This window comes from Cetorhinus maximus, chromosome 2 (genome assembly GCF_964194155.1).
Source record: "Cetorhinus maximus chromosome 2, sCetMax3.hap1.1, whole genome shotgun sequence".
Taxonomy (NCBI): Eukaryota; Metazoa; Chordata; class Chondrichthyes; order Lamniformes; family Cetorhinidae; genus Cetorhinus; species Cetorhinus maximus.
The window spans coordinates 54,005,406-54,024,365 of NC_135880.1; the positions used below are offsets into that span (position 1 = coordinate 54,005,406).

At 41.0% G+C, this 18,960-nt stretch overlaps 1 protein-coding gene across 1 annotated transcript in view; it reads left to right on the plus strand.

Moving 5' to 3' along the window:
- The window catches only part of LOC144694404 (ras GTPase-activating protein 1-like), a 219,550-nt gene that overhangs the window by 176,247 nt on the left and 24,343 nt on the right, over positions 1 to 18,960 (plus strand). Inside the window, exon 20 of the mRNA XM_078564770.1 lies at positions 15,836 to 15,922. Within this exon, the coding sequence (XP_078420896.1) occupies positions 15,836 to 15,922 (87 nt within the window). The remainder of the gene's footprint in view (positions 1 to 15,835; positions 15,923 to 18,960) is intronic.

The window sequence follows — 18,960 nt, forward strand, 5'->3', positions numbered from 1 at the left end:
GCCTTCTTTCACCCTTCACCTCACCTTAAATCCCTGTTGTCTGCCAAAAATACCCTCCCTCCTTTCCTTCATTACTCTTCCCACCGATCTTGCACAAAAAAACCTACCTATAAACCTCTGTCCTTGCAACCCCTACCATCCTTTCTACAATCTAACTCACAAACCCTTCAAAGCATAGTAATCCCCCACATCCATACCCATCTTTTGCACAACTCTGAATCTTCCACTAGGTCTCTGCTCCTTCACAGCACCAAAAGGCCTTAACTAAAGTCGCAAATTACATTCGCTGTGATTGGGGTGCATTATCCACCAACCTCCCCATATCGGCCCTCCCCACACCCCAGCCTTCTCAACCCCTTTGCAGATTTCATCATTGACCATGCCATTATTCTATTTCCGAAGTCCAATTGGTAAAAGATAGAACTAGAACAAATTGTTTACACTTTATCTTTATTTACTGAATTACACATTTCAAGCATATACTACCTTATCCAACATCCACAGTTTTAATCTGTGACTATTGTTATGACCTCCAGCTGATGTTACCACCAGACAAGCCTGATCCCAGGGTGGAATCCAGCTTGATAGAGCCTAACTTCTATTTGTTTGTTTAGATAGGTGGAGAAGGGCTACTGAACAGAGTCACTGGAGTCAGCTAATGAACTTTTAACAAAAGCATAAAACATTTATTAAACAAGAAAAGATGAGCTATATTACAATATTCGTTCACCCATAACTGTACCTTTACAGATATATACAGATTTGTAAGGATAACAGCATCTTATACTCTGACTGTACTTACTGTGAACATTAATGTAAACCAATAGGCAACCTGTGGTCAGGCACACCACACCCTGAAACCAAGAGACAGATGCCACCCCATACAGATGCTAGTCACACCATGAGCCAACCAGTCTTACTGAACTCCGTATTTCACACAAGGGTTTCCAATTTCCACTCTTAAGTACTCGCTTTGGAACCTTCTCTCAAACCGACGCTTTTTCTCAGATGCCTTATTCAAGGGCTCATCTCCAGGATTTCGAACTCTCCTTCTGATGTTCTTCTCCCCTGGGTCATCATATGCATTCAAGCGGTCTTCCATGCACTCTGACTCAGCTGTCAACAATACACTACTTTACATGCCCATAGCAAAGACTTACAGACCTTCAGCCGTCTCTTTGGACCTTCTGGCTTCTTGCAAGCTGTTCTCACTTTAAATTTGCTTTCTGTAGCTTTTGACTCTTTAAATCTGAAGCTTGGAGCCTCTCTCTCTGCCCCTCACTCTTAATTTCACTTAACAGAACCTTTTTCATGTTCCTGTCCTTCCCTTTGAGTAGAGGGTCTGCTTGGGACATTCTCCTGTTCCATTCCCCTAGATTTTGGGGTCTGTTCTTTAGCTTGGGACTGGCTCTGTCCCCTTTGCTCCAGCCTCTCCTGGCAGCTACTTTCTAAACCAACTGAACTCAAACAGCTTCCAAATCAAACTGCTGTTTCTTGTTTCTTCTCTGTGTCTGTGGGATCTGCCTCTCAGGACCCCTGTTGCTAGGCAACAGCTCAGTTTCTCCACTCCTGTTTGTTTAACTTAGCTGCAACGGTCGTAAAACTCTCATTAGAAATGCTGGCACCTTTTAAAATGACACTAAAACTCAATTTAACCTTTCTTAAACGCACAAATACAGAAATACAAATCAAGCTTAAACATTAAAGCTAAAACTCATTCCTAACCCCCACAAATACAACTTATTTAAACTATTTCCTAACACTATTTACATAAGCTTAAATGAAACTCCAGTGAGTGCCCTCTACCTGCATGCAATTAAACACAATTAGTATACAATTAAAAGATTCTGTTCTCCCTCTTTCAGTAAACATGAAGGCTAATATGTGCAACCAAAACTTAAAACAAAACAAGTCAAAAGCCTCCATACTCTACACAAAGTGACACACTGTGACACATCCCTCCTCTAGAACCACTAACAATTTATTTTTGTAAAACAATCCCGACCATTGATGACTTGCATCCAAGAAATGCATTTAGAGATTTCCTTTTCTCGCCACCATTTGTTTCAAGCCAACAAGATCAATCTGTAACCTTTTCTCACTTAACGTATCTAAAGCAAGTAGAACTTGTATTGATCCTTGCTACTTAAAGTAACATTTAAACAATCTGTTCCATATATGGTTGAAGTGCAAGTATTATCTAGCACTACACAGTTGAACAAGTCAGTGACTAATGCATTCAACACAAGACTAAAATGCCTTGTGACCAGTACAGTTTGTTCAGATACTATGTACATTATCACAATCAGAAATTATCTATATAACATTCAATGTGTATACTATCTTCGGTATGCTCCTTATACATCACAAATAACATATGTGACAGATAAAACTCCATATTCGCTGCCTCTACAAAAGCCAGTGCTTCAGCAACCAGGATACTTTTAACAACCCGTACTAATTTCTTACTTTCCTAAACTAAGGGGTGACATTTGCCACTTTTACCCATACGATATATTACAAAACCAGCTGCACTAGAATACCCATCAGGAAGATTAACATGTGAAGCACGGCTAAAAAAAATTTCATATTCATTGGATTTCCTAAGGATGGAACCTTAAGTATGCATATCCTGGTTTAATTTTACTCATCTTTTAGCAGAACATTTAACTTTTGGCAAGTAGGATAAGCAAATTGTCTATGTAACTTTACAACAATGTTATTTTTCTCTGATCCTTATTGCCTGATCCGTTAACACGACTAGCACTCTGATGAAAAACATCAGGTTTTGTTAAGGGGATACAACAATATCAACTGGCCAAATTTCAGTTCCCCTGACTTTCCAAAAATAATTGCCATATCATAAACCATGTCAAGTTTCATATGTGTTTTTTTCATGGAAGGTTTCTTCAACAGCATGTTGCTCTAGTGAGATACACATCAGTACTTGTAAAATTGCTGGAGTAAGCCATTTTATGTGGAATTAAAACTCTTTAGTGACCTCAATATGTTATCACCAAATCTAAAGCAAGTAGAATTTGTATTGATCCTTGCTACTTAAAGTAACATTTAAACAATCTGTTCCATATACGGTTGAAGTGCAAGCATTATCTAGCACTGCACAGTTGAACAAGTCAGTGACTAATGCATTCAACACAAGACTAAAATGCCTTGTGACCAGTACAGTTTGTTCAGATTCATGATCATTTTTATCCTTTTCCTCAGGATTCTCTTTAGCTTGTGTCACTGAGGAGCCTACGCCTCTGCTTTGAATGCCCCATTTGTTCCACGACTGCTGAAGGAAATGACTGTTTCCACAGGATTTTGTTTTCAAGTCAGCAGTTATCTGATCCAATAGAGTTTCACTCTTCAAAAACCAAACCAGTTAGAACCAGGAACCTGTTCATATGAGACCCCCTCAATCCAATTTAAATGCTAATACTGATCCAGAAATCACCAAGTTGAATTTTGTCAGTCTTTTATACAATCTGTTTCTCCGTGGAATGACCATCTGTTTTTTTGAAATCTTAATGAAGTCTGACCATGCCATACAGGCATTTACCAGTTCTCTTTTCTTGTTAGTTTCATCCAAGAATGCTAACAAAAGGTCCAAACCTTCAAAACTATCCATTTGAGGAACATCCAGCTCACAAAATACTTCTGATTTTCCTTCTGGTAGGAAGCAATAACACCAAGGCCATACTTTTTGTCTATGATTGGGATGTGAAACATGTCCACTTCATTCTTTCACTGGTGATATGGTTCAGAGAACATTGAGTAATCATGCCTCAACGATTTGCACTTGTTTTCTGCCTTTTTCACACTGGCTTCAGCCTTCACTTTAGGCAGTCATTCTCTGCTTCCATGTTCTATTCTGGAAAGCCAATTGGTGAAGGATAAAACTGGAGCTAACCTTTAAACACTTATTTAGAGGATTACATATTGCAAGCATACACCTTCTAACCACAGTTTTAACCTGTTTTAATACAGGCTCAGATGAAACCCCAGTTAATGCCGACCACCTGCATACAATTAATTGCCATCCTCCTTTGGCACCCTTCCTCCATTGTCCAGCTCAGTGGCAATACCTTTGCTTGATCTCTTTCTTGCCTATCCAACTGTAGCCAGAGAATCTCCAGCAGTGGCTTCTCTTCCTGTCACTGCACCATTGTCTTTGGAGTTTCCCAGAGATCTATTCTTGGCCGCCTTCTCTTTCTTATCTTTATGCTGTCTTCAGTGATTTCATCTGCAAACATGAGGTCAGGTTTTACCTGATCTGACAACATTAAGCACTATTTCACCACCACCTCTCATTCCCCCTACTGCCTCATGTCAGACTGCTGGTCAAAAATCTAGACCTGGATGAATCTCAATTTACTCCAGCTAAATGTTGGTAAGCCCCAAAGCAAACTCCATATCATGACTGCTGATGCTGTCTTCCCCTTCTGGCCACTGTCTTAGGCTGACTCAGTGTTCCCCACCTTGGCCCCTGTTCACTCCTGAACTGAAATTTCAACTCCATACCCCTTCTTTGCAAAGACAGCCAACTTTCATCTCAGTAACATTGCCCATGTATGCTCCTACATGAGCCCATCTGCTGCTTAAGCCATCATCTATACCTTTTATCTCCAATGCTCTCTTGGCCAGACTTGCTGCATCATGTAAAATTTTGGTCCAGGAGTCACACACTACCCAAAGGTGGTCGTCGCACTCAACTAATTTTAATGCAGATTATTAAGAAGCAACAGTGCAAATATGATACATCAGCTAAACAGACAGTAACAACATATGACCCATGACAGGTATGAGCAGTTTACTGGTCCCAGAGGACAAACGGCAAGATGATGCAGAGTGAGTGCTGATCCCTCTAGCTGGTGGTGACAGCCCTTCTGCTCTCAGCCTCTTCAGCTAACTGAAGTGTTAGGAAGCACTGTTTTCCTGTGTGTAAAGAAGTCTGAACACTTCCCTGCCGAATACCTGTTTATACACTTTATTTCTTGGGGCTGGTGGTTGTCCCATGTCACCCACTTGTTAGATCTCATTTATCCAGTCAGTGGTAGGTACCCAAGGCGAAATCTTCCCCTGTCCATCACTCTGCTTCGAGGTCATCTTGCAGCTTATATTCATACTTGGTGCCATTTATTATCTTCTTCCAGACACTTATCTGGATAAGTGGGGACAAGACTCCATCTTGTTAACTCATGAATGTCGACATGGAGGCCTGTACCAGGAAGAGTCATGAGACTGCGACATGGCCATCTGGAGAGTATCATTCTCATTGGCTATTATCTCTGTTCCTGCCTGATAACAAGCTGCTATTGAAGAGAAAGTGAGCAAGCAAAAACAACCTTCTGCTAAGGAGTTCACAGTTCTATGCCTCCTAATTGTATAAGATTCTTAAAACTGCAATTTCTTTGTGTCCCACCTTGAGAAGGAAAATATCTTTGACTTTTCACAACTGATCACTGGCTCAGTGTTTCGAACCTACAAATTTATTTCCATAATTTCTTGATTACATACCATAGATAACATACTAAAGCTAATAGAATATCAATAACACCCCTTCAGTGATTACCAAGAACATGGTCAGCAACCTCAACCAGGGAATTTGAGTAACATTTTAGACTAACTCATACCAGCCATGCTCTCCTAGTTTTTGAATTTTCTGCTCTATTTCTTAGCTTTGTTGGATCATCTTAACCAGATGCTTCTCTATGTGTGGGTTCTATACAGGATTGATTTAAGGTTCAAGGAAAGTGGTGGAACTGGGTGACCAAACTGGGATATGGCCTGGATGGTTTTGTTTTGCATAGAGATGATGATTTTCAGTTCTGTGATGTAATGTATGGATATGGGAAAGAGGAGATGACTTCCTATCAGTCATTTCGGTGGGCTTAAAACAGAAGTTAGACTTTGAAATGGAATATAGCTTATTCCCATGTTTCATTGTCCTGGCATTGCTTGTAAATCAGTAGGTCCTTGTCTGAAGTCATGCATGCTTTCTCCACACTTCTGAACACTGTCACAGGTGGGTGATTCTGGATCCAGGGTGAAGCCAACAAACTAGCTATTCCAGATTCCTAACATCACAATGGCCCAGATAAGCTCCTCCTCTGTCAGAGCAACACTGTGTTAGGCTACCCCAGGTCTGATTTTGGATGATCAAGATTGGGGGATAGACTACATATGATGCATGGACACCTTGGTCCAAACTCCATATCTACCTTGAACACTTCCCATTCACCCTCTATCTGGATGCAAGGTAGCCACAGTACTACCAGTAGCATAGTTCCCTGGCCCCCTTTCAAGTAAGATAACCTATGCTATCTGGCCCTTTTTGTGTCATTATAACCTGTGAGACATTGGCTGATCATGCTATCATTTACGAAAGATGGAATCCAGTTGTTCCCCCTCTGTCATTAAGCCCACCGATAATTTGACCAAGTACATAAGATGGAGCAGTCAGTGGTTTTAGGTACATTCTTTTCAGCCTCCCCCTTATCTTTAATGATTCCATTGATTGTTCTCAATCTGCTGGAATACCTTCACCTCATTTCTAACTGTCAAGAGGTTTTGGTACAGCTCCTAGATTACATACTGTCTCTCTTTATTTGTGCCAGACAATGTTTTATAGCTGTTTCTTCAATGCTTCATTGTCTTTCCACATATTCTCTGTATGAACCTCATTCTAAGCAGTAGTTCTTGCTGATGCTCCTGTCCCAAATCCATTTTTTAAAATTCTCTCATGGATGTGGGCTTCGCTGGCAAGGCAATTTGTAGCCCATCCCTAATTGCCCCTCTTGAAATGAGTAGCTTGCTAAGCCATTTCAGAGGGCAGTAAGAGTCAGCCACATTGCTATGGGCCTGGAGTCACATGTAGACCAGACCTGGTAAGGATGGCAGATTTCATAAAAACATAAGAAATAGGATCAGGAGTAAACCATTTGGCCCCTTGAGCCTGCTCCACCATTCAATAAGAATGGCTGAGCATCTTGCGTTTCGATTTCCACATCCCCACCTAACCCCGAAAACCTTAGATTCTTGTTAGACAAAGGAATCAATCTACCTCCGCCTTAAAAATACTCAATGATCCCGCCTCCACCACCTTCTGAGACAGAGAATTCCAAATTTGTACAACCCTCAAAAAAATATTATCCTTTGTCCTAAAAGGGTGATCCTGAATTTTAAAACAGTGCCCCATAGTTCTGGACTCACTCACAAGTGGAAACATCTTTTCGCCATCCACCTTTGTCAGGGCTGTTCAGGATCTTGTATGCTTCAATCAAATCACCCCCCACTCTTCTAAACTCCAGTGGAAACAAGCCCAGCCTGTCCAACCTCCCCTCTTAAGACAACCCACTCATTCCAGGTATCAATCTAGTAAACCTCCTTTGAACTACTTCCAATGCATTTACATCCTTCCTTAAATAAGGACACCAAAACTGCACACAGTATTCGAGATAGTCTCACCAATGTCCTGTATAACTGAAGTATAACATCCTTACTTCTTTGTTCAATCCCTCTCATAATAAAGGATAAAATTCCATTAGCCTTCTTAATTACTTGCTGTACTTGCATACTAACTTTGTGACTCATGTACCAGAACAACTAGATCCCTCTGCACCTCAGAATTATGCAGCCGTTCTCCATTTTAGTACTCCACTTTTTTGTTGCTCCTGCCAAAATGAACAACTTCACGTTTTCCCACATTAAACTCCATTTGCCAGATCTTTGCCCACTCACTCAACCTATCTGTCCATCTGCAACCTCATGTCCTCCTCACAACATACTTTCCTACCTATCTTTGTGCCATCTGCAAATTTAGCTACCATGTCTTCACTTTCCTCATCTAAGTCATTGATGTAAATTGTAAAAAGTTGAGGCCCTGGTATAGACCCCTGTGGGACTCCACTTGTCACACCCTGCCAATCAGAAAAAGCCAGCCAGTCTTCTTTCCATGCTAATATGTTACCTCCAATACCATGCACTTTTAAATTCCATAATAATCTTTGATGTGGCACCTTATCAAATGCCTTCTGGAAATCCAAGTACAATACATCTACAGGCTGCCCCTTATCCACTGCACTACTCCTTCAAAAAACTCCAATAAATTGTTAAACATGATTTCCATTCACAAAGCCATGCTGATTTTTCCCTATTGCCTTGAGCTCTTGAGTGCCCAGCTTTAACCTCCTTAATGATCGATTCTAATAACTTCCCCACAACAGATGTGAAGCTAATTGGCCTATAGTTTCCTGTTTTCTGCCTCCCTCTTCTTGAATAGAAGGGTTATATTTGCTACTTTCCAATCTAATGGAACTTTTCCATGATCTAGCGAATTTTGGAAAATTAACACCAGCGCATCAACTACCTCATTAGCCACCTCTTTAAAGACCCTAGGATGTAATCCATCAGGACCCAGAGACTTGCCAGCCTGCAGCTCAATCTATTTGCTCAATACCATTTCCCTAGTGATTTCAGTTTCACCAAGTTCCTTTCTCCTGTTCGCCTCCTGATTTGCAGCTATTACTGGAATGCTTTTTGTGTCCTCTAGTGAACACAGAAGCAAAATATTTGTTCATTTCTTCCGCCATGTCCTTATTATCTACTATTAACTCCACACTGTCACTCTCTCGAGGACCAACACTCACTTTACTTACTCTTCTCCTTTTTAAGTGCCTGTAGAAACTCTTCCATCCATTTTTACATTTCTGGCTAGCTTCCTCTCATCCTCTTATTTCTTTCTCCTGATTAACCTTTTAGTCATTCTCTGCCATTCTATATATTCTGTCCAATCATCTGTCCTGCCACTCATCTTTGCAGAATTGTATGCTTTTTCCTTAAGTCTGATGCTTCCCTTAACATCTCTAGTTAACCACAGATGATGGGTCCTCCCCTTAAAATTTTTCTTTATTGTGGGAATGTACTTATTCTCAATACTCTGAAATATCCCCTTAAATGTCTGCCACTGCTTTTCTATTGATCTATCCTCTAGCCTAGTTTCCCAGTTCACTTCAGCTAGCTCAGCTTTCATCCCCACATAATTGCCCTTGTTTAAGTTTAAGATACTCATCTTAGGCCCACTCTTCTCCCTTTCAAACTGGATGTAAAATTCAATCATGTTGTGGTTGCTGCAACCTAGGGGTGCCTTTACTCTGAGGTTATTAATTAATCCTGCCACATTACACAATACCAGATCTAAAATAACCTGCTCTCTGGTTGGCTCCAGAACATGCTTCTTAGAGCAGCTATCTCGAAAGCATTCTAAGAGCTCCTCATCCAGGCTACTACTGCCAATCTGATTTTTCCAGTTTGTGGAGATTAAAATCACCCATGATTATTGCTGTCCTTTTATCACAAGCGCACAATATTTTTCTCTTGAATACTTGTCCTACACTGTGACTACTGTTGGGGAGGTGGAGGGGGGGCTGCAGACCACTCCCACTATTGAATTTTTTCCCCTACTATTCCTCATCTCCACCCAAAACAATTCTACATCCTGAACCAAGGTCATCACTAACTATTGCACCAAGGCCCTCTTTGATTAATAGTGCTACCCCTCCACCTTTATCCAGCTTCCTATTCTTGAATATCACGCACCCTTCAATATTAAGGACCTAATCATTGTCATCATGCAGCCACGTCTCTGTAATTGCTATCAGAGCACATTTACTTATTTCAGTTTGAGCCATCAATTAATTTACTTTGTTATGAATGCTACGTGCATTCAGATAGAGAGCCTTCAGTTTTGTATTTGTTACCTTTGACTGTTGATGTATTGTTAGGTTTTTTCCTCTGTCCCTTCCTGCCATTCTCTGATCCTCATTTCTCATATTACTCTTTTGCTGTCTATCTTGACTCTACACCTTTAATTACTACCTCTACCCAAGCTTGAGCCCTCTTGTTTAGTTCCTTCCCTAAAGGGCTCTAGTGATCTAGTTGGATTTTTACGACAATCGATGATAGTTTCATCTTCCAACTAGGCATTTTACAGCCTTCCGGACTGAATATTGAGTTCAACAATTTTAGATCATGAACTCTCTCCTCCATCCCCACCCCCTTTCCGATCCCCCCCCTTTTTTTCCAATAATTTATATAGATTTTTCTTTTCCCGCCTATTTTTTTACCCATTATTTTTAAATGTATTTCCATCCATTGTTTTATCTCTACCTTCTAGCCTATGTCGATCCCTTCCCTTCACCCCACCCCACCCCCACTAGGGCTATCTGTACCTTGCTTGTCCTGCTTTCTACCCTTAATTAGCACATTCCTTAGATAATATCACACCTTCAACACCTCTTTGTCCTTTTGTCTATGACATCTTTTGGCTATCTCCACCTATCACTGGCCCTCCATCCAGCTCTACCTGTCCCACACCCCCCCTTAAACCAGCTTATATTTCACCTCTTTTCTATTTTTACTTAGTTCTGTTGAAGAGTCATACGGACTCGAAACGTTAACTGTGTCCCTCTCTGCAGATGCTGCCAGACCTGCTGAGTTTTTCCAGATATTTTTATTTTTGTTTTGGATTTCCAGCATCCGCAGTTTTTTGCTTTTATATTATGATGATAGTTTCATAATCACCGTTACTAAGGCTAGCTTTCAATTCCGGATTTATTAATTAATTGAATTCAAATTCCACCAGCTACTGTGGTGGGATTTGAACCTATGTCTCCAAAGCATTGATCTGGTCCTCTAGATTACTAGTCCAGTGATATTACTACTGTGCCATCGTCTCCCCTAATCCACTCCTAACTCTTTTTTTGTCTCTTCTTTGCTTAATCTACTTTGGCTGGCATTTCTTTCTAATCCCATTATTCCTAATTGTCCTGTGCCTGACTCTTCGCTCGGAAACCCCTAACTGATAACCTTGTGCTTGTAACCATTTTGGGCATAACCCTTGAGGGAGGGAAATGTTCCCAAAGTGCAGTATGACAGGTACTATTTCGTACTTGTCATATAAACCATTGGTGAATGCGGTGGCGACTAATTCGTTTGCTGGCCCTTTGTCCAATTGCAGACACTCTTCTGTTCTGGTGTTATTCCTTCCCTGGCTTCCCTTTTCCTTTGTCCATATCTCAATTTGATGGATTACTCCTTGCCTTCCACCTGGCTCTGCATTGAAGCATCCCATTATCCCTGGATGCCTTCTGTTTATTTTTGGCCAGTTTAGTGTATCCTGGTGTTGCCCCAATTATGTGGCACCTATACTTTTTGGGGTGATCCTGATCAAGTCCATGATACCAAACCCTGGGTCTTTCCATTTTCCCCACCACTGTTGGAACGTCGTCGTTACCCTAATACTATTCCTGGCACATTGACATCCTACCTTTAATCCTTCCCTCTCTTGAACCTATATCATAGGCAGTTTGTCAATGTCGGGTCTTTCCCTCTCTGTAGTCACAATGGACCATCATGCCACACCCTTCCCCCAAGTTCATGCCCCATGGGCTCTCTTGATCCTCCGGCTAGCCGATGCGTTTGCATTGACGTACCGTAGAGTCATTCCCTGTTTCTTGATGACGGCGCTCAATTGTCTGGGTAGCATTGGTGTTTATTATCAGACCTAGTGTGAGTCTGAATGTGGTTTCTTACTATTAAACCTGTCAGCAGAAATTGTAAAGTATTTATTCTTTCACAGTTTAACTGATTAATATGGTACCATTTGGGCTTCTACCTTTTGATAGGTTACTCTACAGTTCAGACATAAAAATTAATAATGAGGGCACACTCAAATATCCAAATTAAAAATTAGCTTGGTTATATCAGACACACAATTAAAAATCCTATTCTACTGTTGACTAAGAGTTATTATAAATGTTCCAAGCAAATTCAAAGAAAAAAAAAACACAGCTGACACCAACACTCACTTTCTTACACACACGCGCGCGCACACACTTCAGGAGCTGTTCGGTAAGGATCCCTTAAATATTTTTCTGAAGATGAGTCTGACCTCCTTTATATATCCAGTTCTGAGCACAGAGCAGATATTCTTCTGAAGATGAGTCGAGCTCCCGCTTTGCCATTCCTCTTCCGATGATCAGTTCCCTTGGCTGCAGCTCTCCTTCGTGATTAGTCATGTTGCCTCCTTGTTGATTGTAGTTGTTCTTCCAGCTGCATTACCGCAGTTCTCGTTCTGACTTCTTGACAGCAGTTCTACTTAGCTGCTTTGCTCCGAAAGAGTCCTTCCTCATATCTCTTCACCTGACATGGTCCTCTCATGCTTGAACTGTTGCCAGTGGTTAGCCAGCAGTGTGTGATCAGTTCTTACTGGCTAATTATCGGTATGGCGACAGAGATTACTCTTACAGACAGGTCCTATGGTCAGAACTGTTTCCAAATGATAATTGTAGTCGAAACTGACCCATCAGATGTTCGTTGCTAGCAGACTATCAGTCTCTCCAGAAGGTGAAGCAGTTCTTGTGCTAGCTACATTACTGCCAAACTGTGAGGGTCACTTGTTTTACTCACAGCCAGTTTTTCAAGATTAGCAAATACCCCATTATGCACATGGCTTTGATATCACAGTTTGTCATGTACACTCTTGTTGCAGCGAACATATGCCAAAAATCTCTAAGACCCTTTTTCTGCAGTGAGCATACCACTTCTAACACTTTATAGTCCTTTCATCTCTTTTTCCACTTTTTACCTGGAACCTGGACCAGATACATGGCAGGACTAGCTCTATCCACTATTGGGTAGGGTCCTATTCACTTATCCTATTCTTTAGCGTGTTCTTTCCTTAAATAGTTTGGGACCATAACCATCTCTCCCAGTTGATACTCAAATGGCTGGACCTTTGTCATTTTGCTGCTGACTTTTCCCAGTTTGAAGGTCCAAAAACTCATTTGTCTTTTGAATGTTTTCACCATTGACTCTAGCCATTTCTGATTCAGGAGTTGGGTGAGAGGTGGTATGAGTAGGTTGGCAGGTATCCTTAACAGCCAGCCTATTCTAGCTTGGTAATATGTGAGATTGCTCTCAGGCACATGGGTATCATGTTAACCATTACATAAGGTGTTGTTCATATTGACAAGATGACACTTCATCAGGGAAGTTTTTACAGTAACTTCAGCACCTTATGAAAATTAATAAGCTGCATGTTGTATACCACCCGCAATCTTGAGGGGCTGAAAAGGGCAACTGAATCCTCAAAACAGTGCTAAAAAAATCATGTGCAGACACCCCACACAATGCAGAGGGAGAGACAAAAAGAAAAACAACCTTCTGCTAGAAGGTTACAATTCTATGTCTGCTAATTCTATAAGACTCTTAAAACTACCATTTCTTACATCCGCCTTCCATAAATTCCTTCAATACATCAAAAATCCTGGCTGCCTTAGCTTATCCCACGCTATTTCCAGCTCACTTATGACATTACTCACCTGCATAGCTCCCAACACCTCAAATTTAAAACTATCATCTTCCTTCTTAAATAACTTTATTGCCTCGCTCCTCACTATTTCTGTAGCTTGCTCTGATCTGGCATTCCCCTGTCTCTTTGCTTCATATAGCTTCAGCCAGTTAGGCCATGCTGTGGAATTTTCAAATTTTAATCCCTTCCAAAATTCCAATCTTTTCTCTTCCTTTAGAGCCTACCTCTGGCAAGCATTTGATCATCCCCGTTAATATCTCCTTTGGCTCAGCATCCTTTTTTTTTTGGATTAACTCCCATGCCTTCAGATATTTTTCTTCTTAGTTTGTTTCTAACCTCTCCACTTATCTATAGTATTCTGAAACTTGAATTAGTTTTTCTTTACAACTCCTTCAACTTTGCAATTTCCTTTTCAAAAATATCTACTTGTTCTACAGTCCTAGGTGTTCATTTCTCTTTTTCCACCTCACCTCAGCTAATCACTCATCAACTTTCTAAAATCTTCCCTGCTCCAATTTGGCAAATTATAAACATAGAAAATAGGAGCCGGAGTAGGTCATTCAGCCCTTCGAGCCTGCTCAGCTATTCAGTATGATCATGGCTGTTCCTCTATCTCAACGCCATACTCCCATGCTCTCCCCATACCCCTTGACACCTGTAGAGTCCAGAAATTTATCTATTTCGTTCTTAAACATATTCAGTGACTTGGTCTCCACAGCCTTCTGTGGTAGAGAATTCCACAGGTTCACCACCCTCTGAGTGAAGAAGTTTCTCCTCATCTCAGTCCTAAATGGCCTACCCCATATCCTAAATGGACTACCCCATATTCTGAGACTCTAACTCCTTGCGCTAAACCTCCCTCTCTGCTTCCTTTCTCCCTCCCTCCTTTTTTTAAAATAATGGGGTTACATTTGCCACCTTCCATTCTGCCAGGACTGTTCCAGAATCTACAGAATTTTGGAAGATGACAACCAATACATCCACTATTTCCATGGCCACCTTGGATGTAGATTATCAAGCCCTGGGGATTTATCAGCTTTCAGTCCCATTAAGTTCTCCAGCACTACTTTAGTAATACTAATTTCCTTCAATTCCTCCTTCTCCCTAGACCCTTGGTTCCCTAGCATTTCTGGAAAGTTACTTGTGTTACTCACAATAAGAGGTTGTGATGGAAGAATTAATTCAGGCTGGTCTCTTGGTTAAAGCTGGTTTATTTCCAAGACAACAACTCAGTGCTAGTAACTCCCTCCCTCCCTCCTCCCCCTCCTTCCTCCCCTCTCTCCTCCCCTCCCCTCTCCCGCTTCCCCCCACTCCCCCCATTCCCCCCCCTTCCCCCTCCCCCCCCTCCATATGCTTTTTAATGGCAAATTGTTTTGGCATAGACCTCCTGGTGTAATTAACAGAAAATTGAATGCCGGTGAGAGAAATTTGGTCAGACTTATCTATTAATTGGAAATTTGCCAACACTTTAATTGCCAGGCCGTTATTTAATTTGTCAGTAGGTGCCCATGATTGACCTATCTGACCTATTACAATTCAATGGTAGATGTTGAGTATCTCACGGTGGAAGGAAAGCTCCTCAGTTGTGGAGTTTATGGGACAGAAGCCTATAGATAAATCCACCAAACCACATATATAACACTGCAGACTGACTATGTTGGCTCTGCAATAGATGTAGGGGAGGCACGTGATAAGGTAGCCAGGCTACCTTGAAAGTATCACCCCACATATGTTGAAAAACAGAAAATTCTGAAAGTGCGCAAGTTATACAGCATCGTTGCACCAAACCACCAAGCTAATGTTTCAGGATTAACCTTTCAGAATTCCCTAACTAAGTTATGCTTTTGGTGTATGTAAAGGATATGAGAATGTAATCTGTGATTTCCCCATATCATCCTTTTCATTCACTGCTCCAGGGTAAAACAAAACAACAGAAGACTCCAGTAAAACTGGAAATACTTTGCAGGTCCAGCATTTCTAGCATCTTCTGTCTTTATTTCAGATTTCCAAGCACCTGCACTATTTTGCTTTTCTAACTGAAGGCTCCACCCAGGAAAGGCAAAGAAAGAGGCATATTTTTTCTTGTGGTTTTCTGTGATTACCTAGAATGACTCCTGCAGTATGTCTTTTTTAAAAGAATCGTGTCTCGCTAGTATATTTGGTGAGGATTGAATAAGAAGGATTGCAGACAGGAACTTATGTAACTCCCCTGAGTGAGAGAGGTTTTCTATCTAGTAGCTTGATGGAGTTTATTCTGTTTATAGTAAAAGCACTTAAATTATGATTGTCAACTTCAGCATCCAAAAGAAATAGCAGTCTTCTGTGCAGCAATGTGATAAATCACCAATCTTCAGAGATGTAAAATTGTATACTTAGATTTTTAAAGAAGGGCTCTTGAACTCCATGCAGTCCTTTTAGTAAACTCTTGATATGTTATTCCAATGTATTGTATTTCCACAGGGCTTTGAGATATATTTATGGATGTTTACAAAAATCTGTCCAACAGAAATGGCCGAAAAATCCCACAATGAGAACCAGAGTTGTGAGGTAAAATATTTTGAGAGTTATTTTTTGTTGTTCACGATGGCTATTTTGTATTGTTGTGTTTTTTGATTGAGCAGTAGGTTAGCAGCAATAATTTGCACCCTGTCTTGGAAAACAGCATAAAATACAGAATATTGACTGCACTAGACAGCATTGAGAGGCCTGTAAAAAAAAAAATGAATTGCCATGTGACTTAAGTACCTGCAAAGTTATGATTACCTCTATAGGATCATTTTTATTGCTATGGGTGTCCTGATCTTTCAGCATATGGGCCAAGGACATTGGTTCTAGTTGCATCTAAGTTATATTATCCTTTAAAACCAGTTGAGAAAAAGTAATTGAAGCTCATAATCTATTATCCTCTCATGGATATAACTTTAAACAGTCTCAATATTTTTGCTAGTTTTAACCTGTGTTTAATTCATTTTCTGGATGTGGATGTCTCTGTCCAAGTGGTGAAGGTGCTTCCAAAATATGTTAACCTGGTGATAACACAGATATGTATGTCCAAGTAAGGACCGTATGCACCTTGAATAGGAACTTGAAGGTAATGTTGTTGCTATGCACCTGCTGCCCTTGTGCTTCTAGGTGGTGGAGGTCATAGTTTTGGAAAGTGCTGCCAAAGCAGCCTTGGCAAGTTACTCGTGTGCATTCTGTAGATAGTACTCATTTCAGCCATAATATGTCATTGGTGGAGGGAGTAAATGTGCTGGTGTGTGATTTGCTGAGCAAATAGCTCACTTTGTTCTGGATCAAGTCAAGCATCTTGACTATTGTTGCAGCTGCATCCATCCAGGCAAGTGGAAAATATTCCATTGTGCTCTTGACTTGTGTCATGTCAAGAGGCTTGGAGGAGCTACTCGATGCAGAAACTAAAGCACTTATGTGGCAGGTTCAATTGAGTTTCTGGTCAATGTTGGTCCCCAGGATATTGATTTTTGATTACTCCATTTTTGGCAGCCGTGCTTTCAGCTGCTTAAGCCTTAAGCTCTGGAACTCCTCCCCTAAGTATCTGCACTTCTACCTCTCTTTTTAATGCTTCTTAAACCTACCATTTTGACTAAGCTTTGGGCCCTCTGTCCTAATATCTCCTTATGTAGCTCAGTGTCAAATTTTGATAGTAAAATATTCCTGTGCCTCACAAGACAGCTATGTTAAAAGTGCTTTTTAAGTGCAAGCTGTTATCGATGGTGAAGGACTCAGCACAGATAATTCTCTCATTGCCTGACAGTATGTGGTATAAATATTACTTGACACTTAATCCTGTACCTGGTAAATTGTCCTAATCTTTCTGCACGTAGGCATGGTCAGTTTCATTGTCTAAGGAATTGCGAATGGAGGTGAACATGTTGCTGTCATCAACGAACCTTGTGATGGAGACAAGGTCACTGATGAAGTAGCTGGAGTAATTAGGCTTAGGATGCTGTCACAAAGAACTCCTGAAACCATGTCTTAAAAATAAGTAATTTGGTTTCTTGAACAGCCATCATCCTTTTCGCCCAAGCATGACTCTAGTCACTAAAGCATTGTCCCCTGATCCCCAAATGCTTCCATTTTACTAGGCCTCCTTGGTGCTATAACTTAGCCCTAGACTTCAAGGCAGTATTCTACTGTCATTATCTCCTTACCTTGAATTGAGCTTTTGTGTTCATGTTTGTAATGTGGCTGCAATAGGGTCTGAAAACAATTGATTCTGGCAAAATCCAAAACTAAGTATCAGAGCAGGTTATTGGTGGATAAGTACTGCTTGATAGTACTGTTGATAACTCCTTCCATTATTGTGCTGCGGATTGGGAATGAGCTCATGGGTGGTAATTGGCCAGGCTGGATTTGTTTCGTTTTTAGTGGACAGGATATACCTGAGCAATTTTTCACATTGTCAGGTTGATACAGGTGTTGTAGCTGTGCTGGATCACTTGGCCAGAAGTGTGGCTGATTCTGGCGCACAGGTCATCAGCGCTATAGCTGGGGTGTTGTTGAGGCCCATAGCTTTTGCTGTGCCCAGTGCATTCAGCCTGTTCTTGAATTCATATGGAGTGAATTGATTTGGCTGAAGACTTGAATCTCAGATAAGGAGGACATCTGAAGTAAGCTGAAGAGCTTCATCTGTTTTGGCACTTCTGACTGAAGGTATTTGCAAAAGTTTCAGCCTTGTCTTCTGTACTCACATGCCATTATTGAGGATGGGAATGTTCATAGAGCCTCACCTTCCTGTTAGCTGCTTACTTGTCCACCACCATACACAACTGAAAGTGGTAGGATTGAAGAGATTTGACCTGGTCTGTTGTGGGAGCGCTTAGCTCTCTTTAGTTGTTTAATATGCGTGTACTTCTGTATTGTAGTTTCACTAGATTAGTATTGCATTTTTAGGTACACCTCGTGCTGCTCCCAGAAGCTCTTCTACACTCTTTATTGAAAAGAAACCCTTGCATTTATGTGATGTTTTCCATGACCACTGGATATCTCAAAGTGCTTTACAGCCAATGAAGCACTTTTCCTACAGTTACTACATTTCAAAATGGAGCAGCTAGTGTGCACATAGTGAATTCACAGAAATAGCAATGTGATAATCTGCACTTTTGTGATGTTTATTAATCATTTGCCAGGACACCCCTGCTCTTCAAAATCTTTTACATCTACCCAAGAAGTCAAATGGGGGCCTCAGTTTAACATCTCATCTGAAAGACCGCACCTCCAGCAGCGAAGTGATCCTGCAGTATTACATTGGAGTGTCGGCTTTGATTTTCGTACCCAAGTGGGACATGAATCCGGAACCTTGTGACTGACTGGCGAGAGTGCTATCAACTGAGCAATTGCTGAACTAGAGTTAGTCATCTAGCTTGATTGAGGATTGAGTGGTAGGCCAGGTCCTGATGTTGCAGGGGTACAATTCTGCTACAGGTGATCTCCTCATGGAGGCCCAATTGTTAGCTACAAGACCTTTCCTTAATCTATCGCATTCAGCACAGTGGTGGTGTCACATGACACAGGCTGTCCTCAATGTAAAGATGGGATTTGACCCTCAAGTCTGTATGTTAACC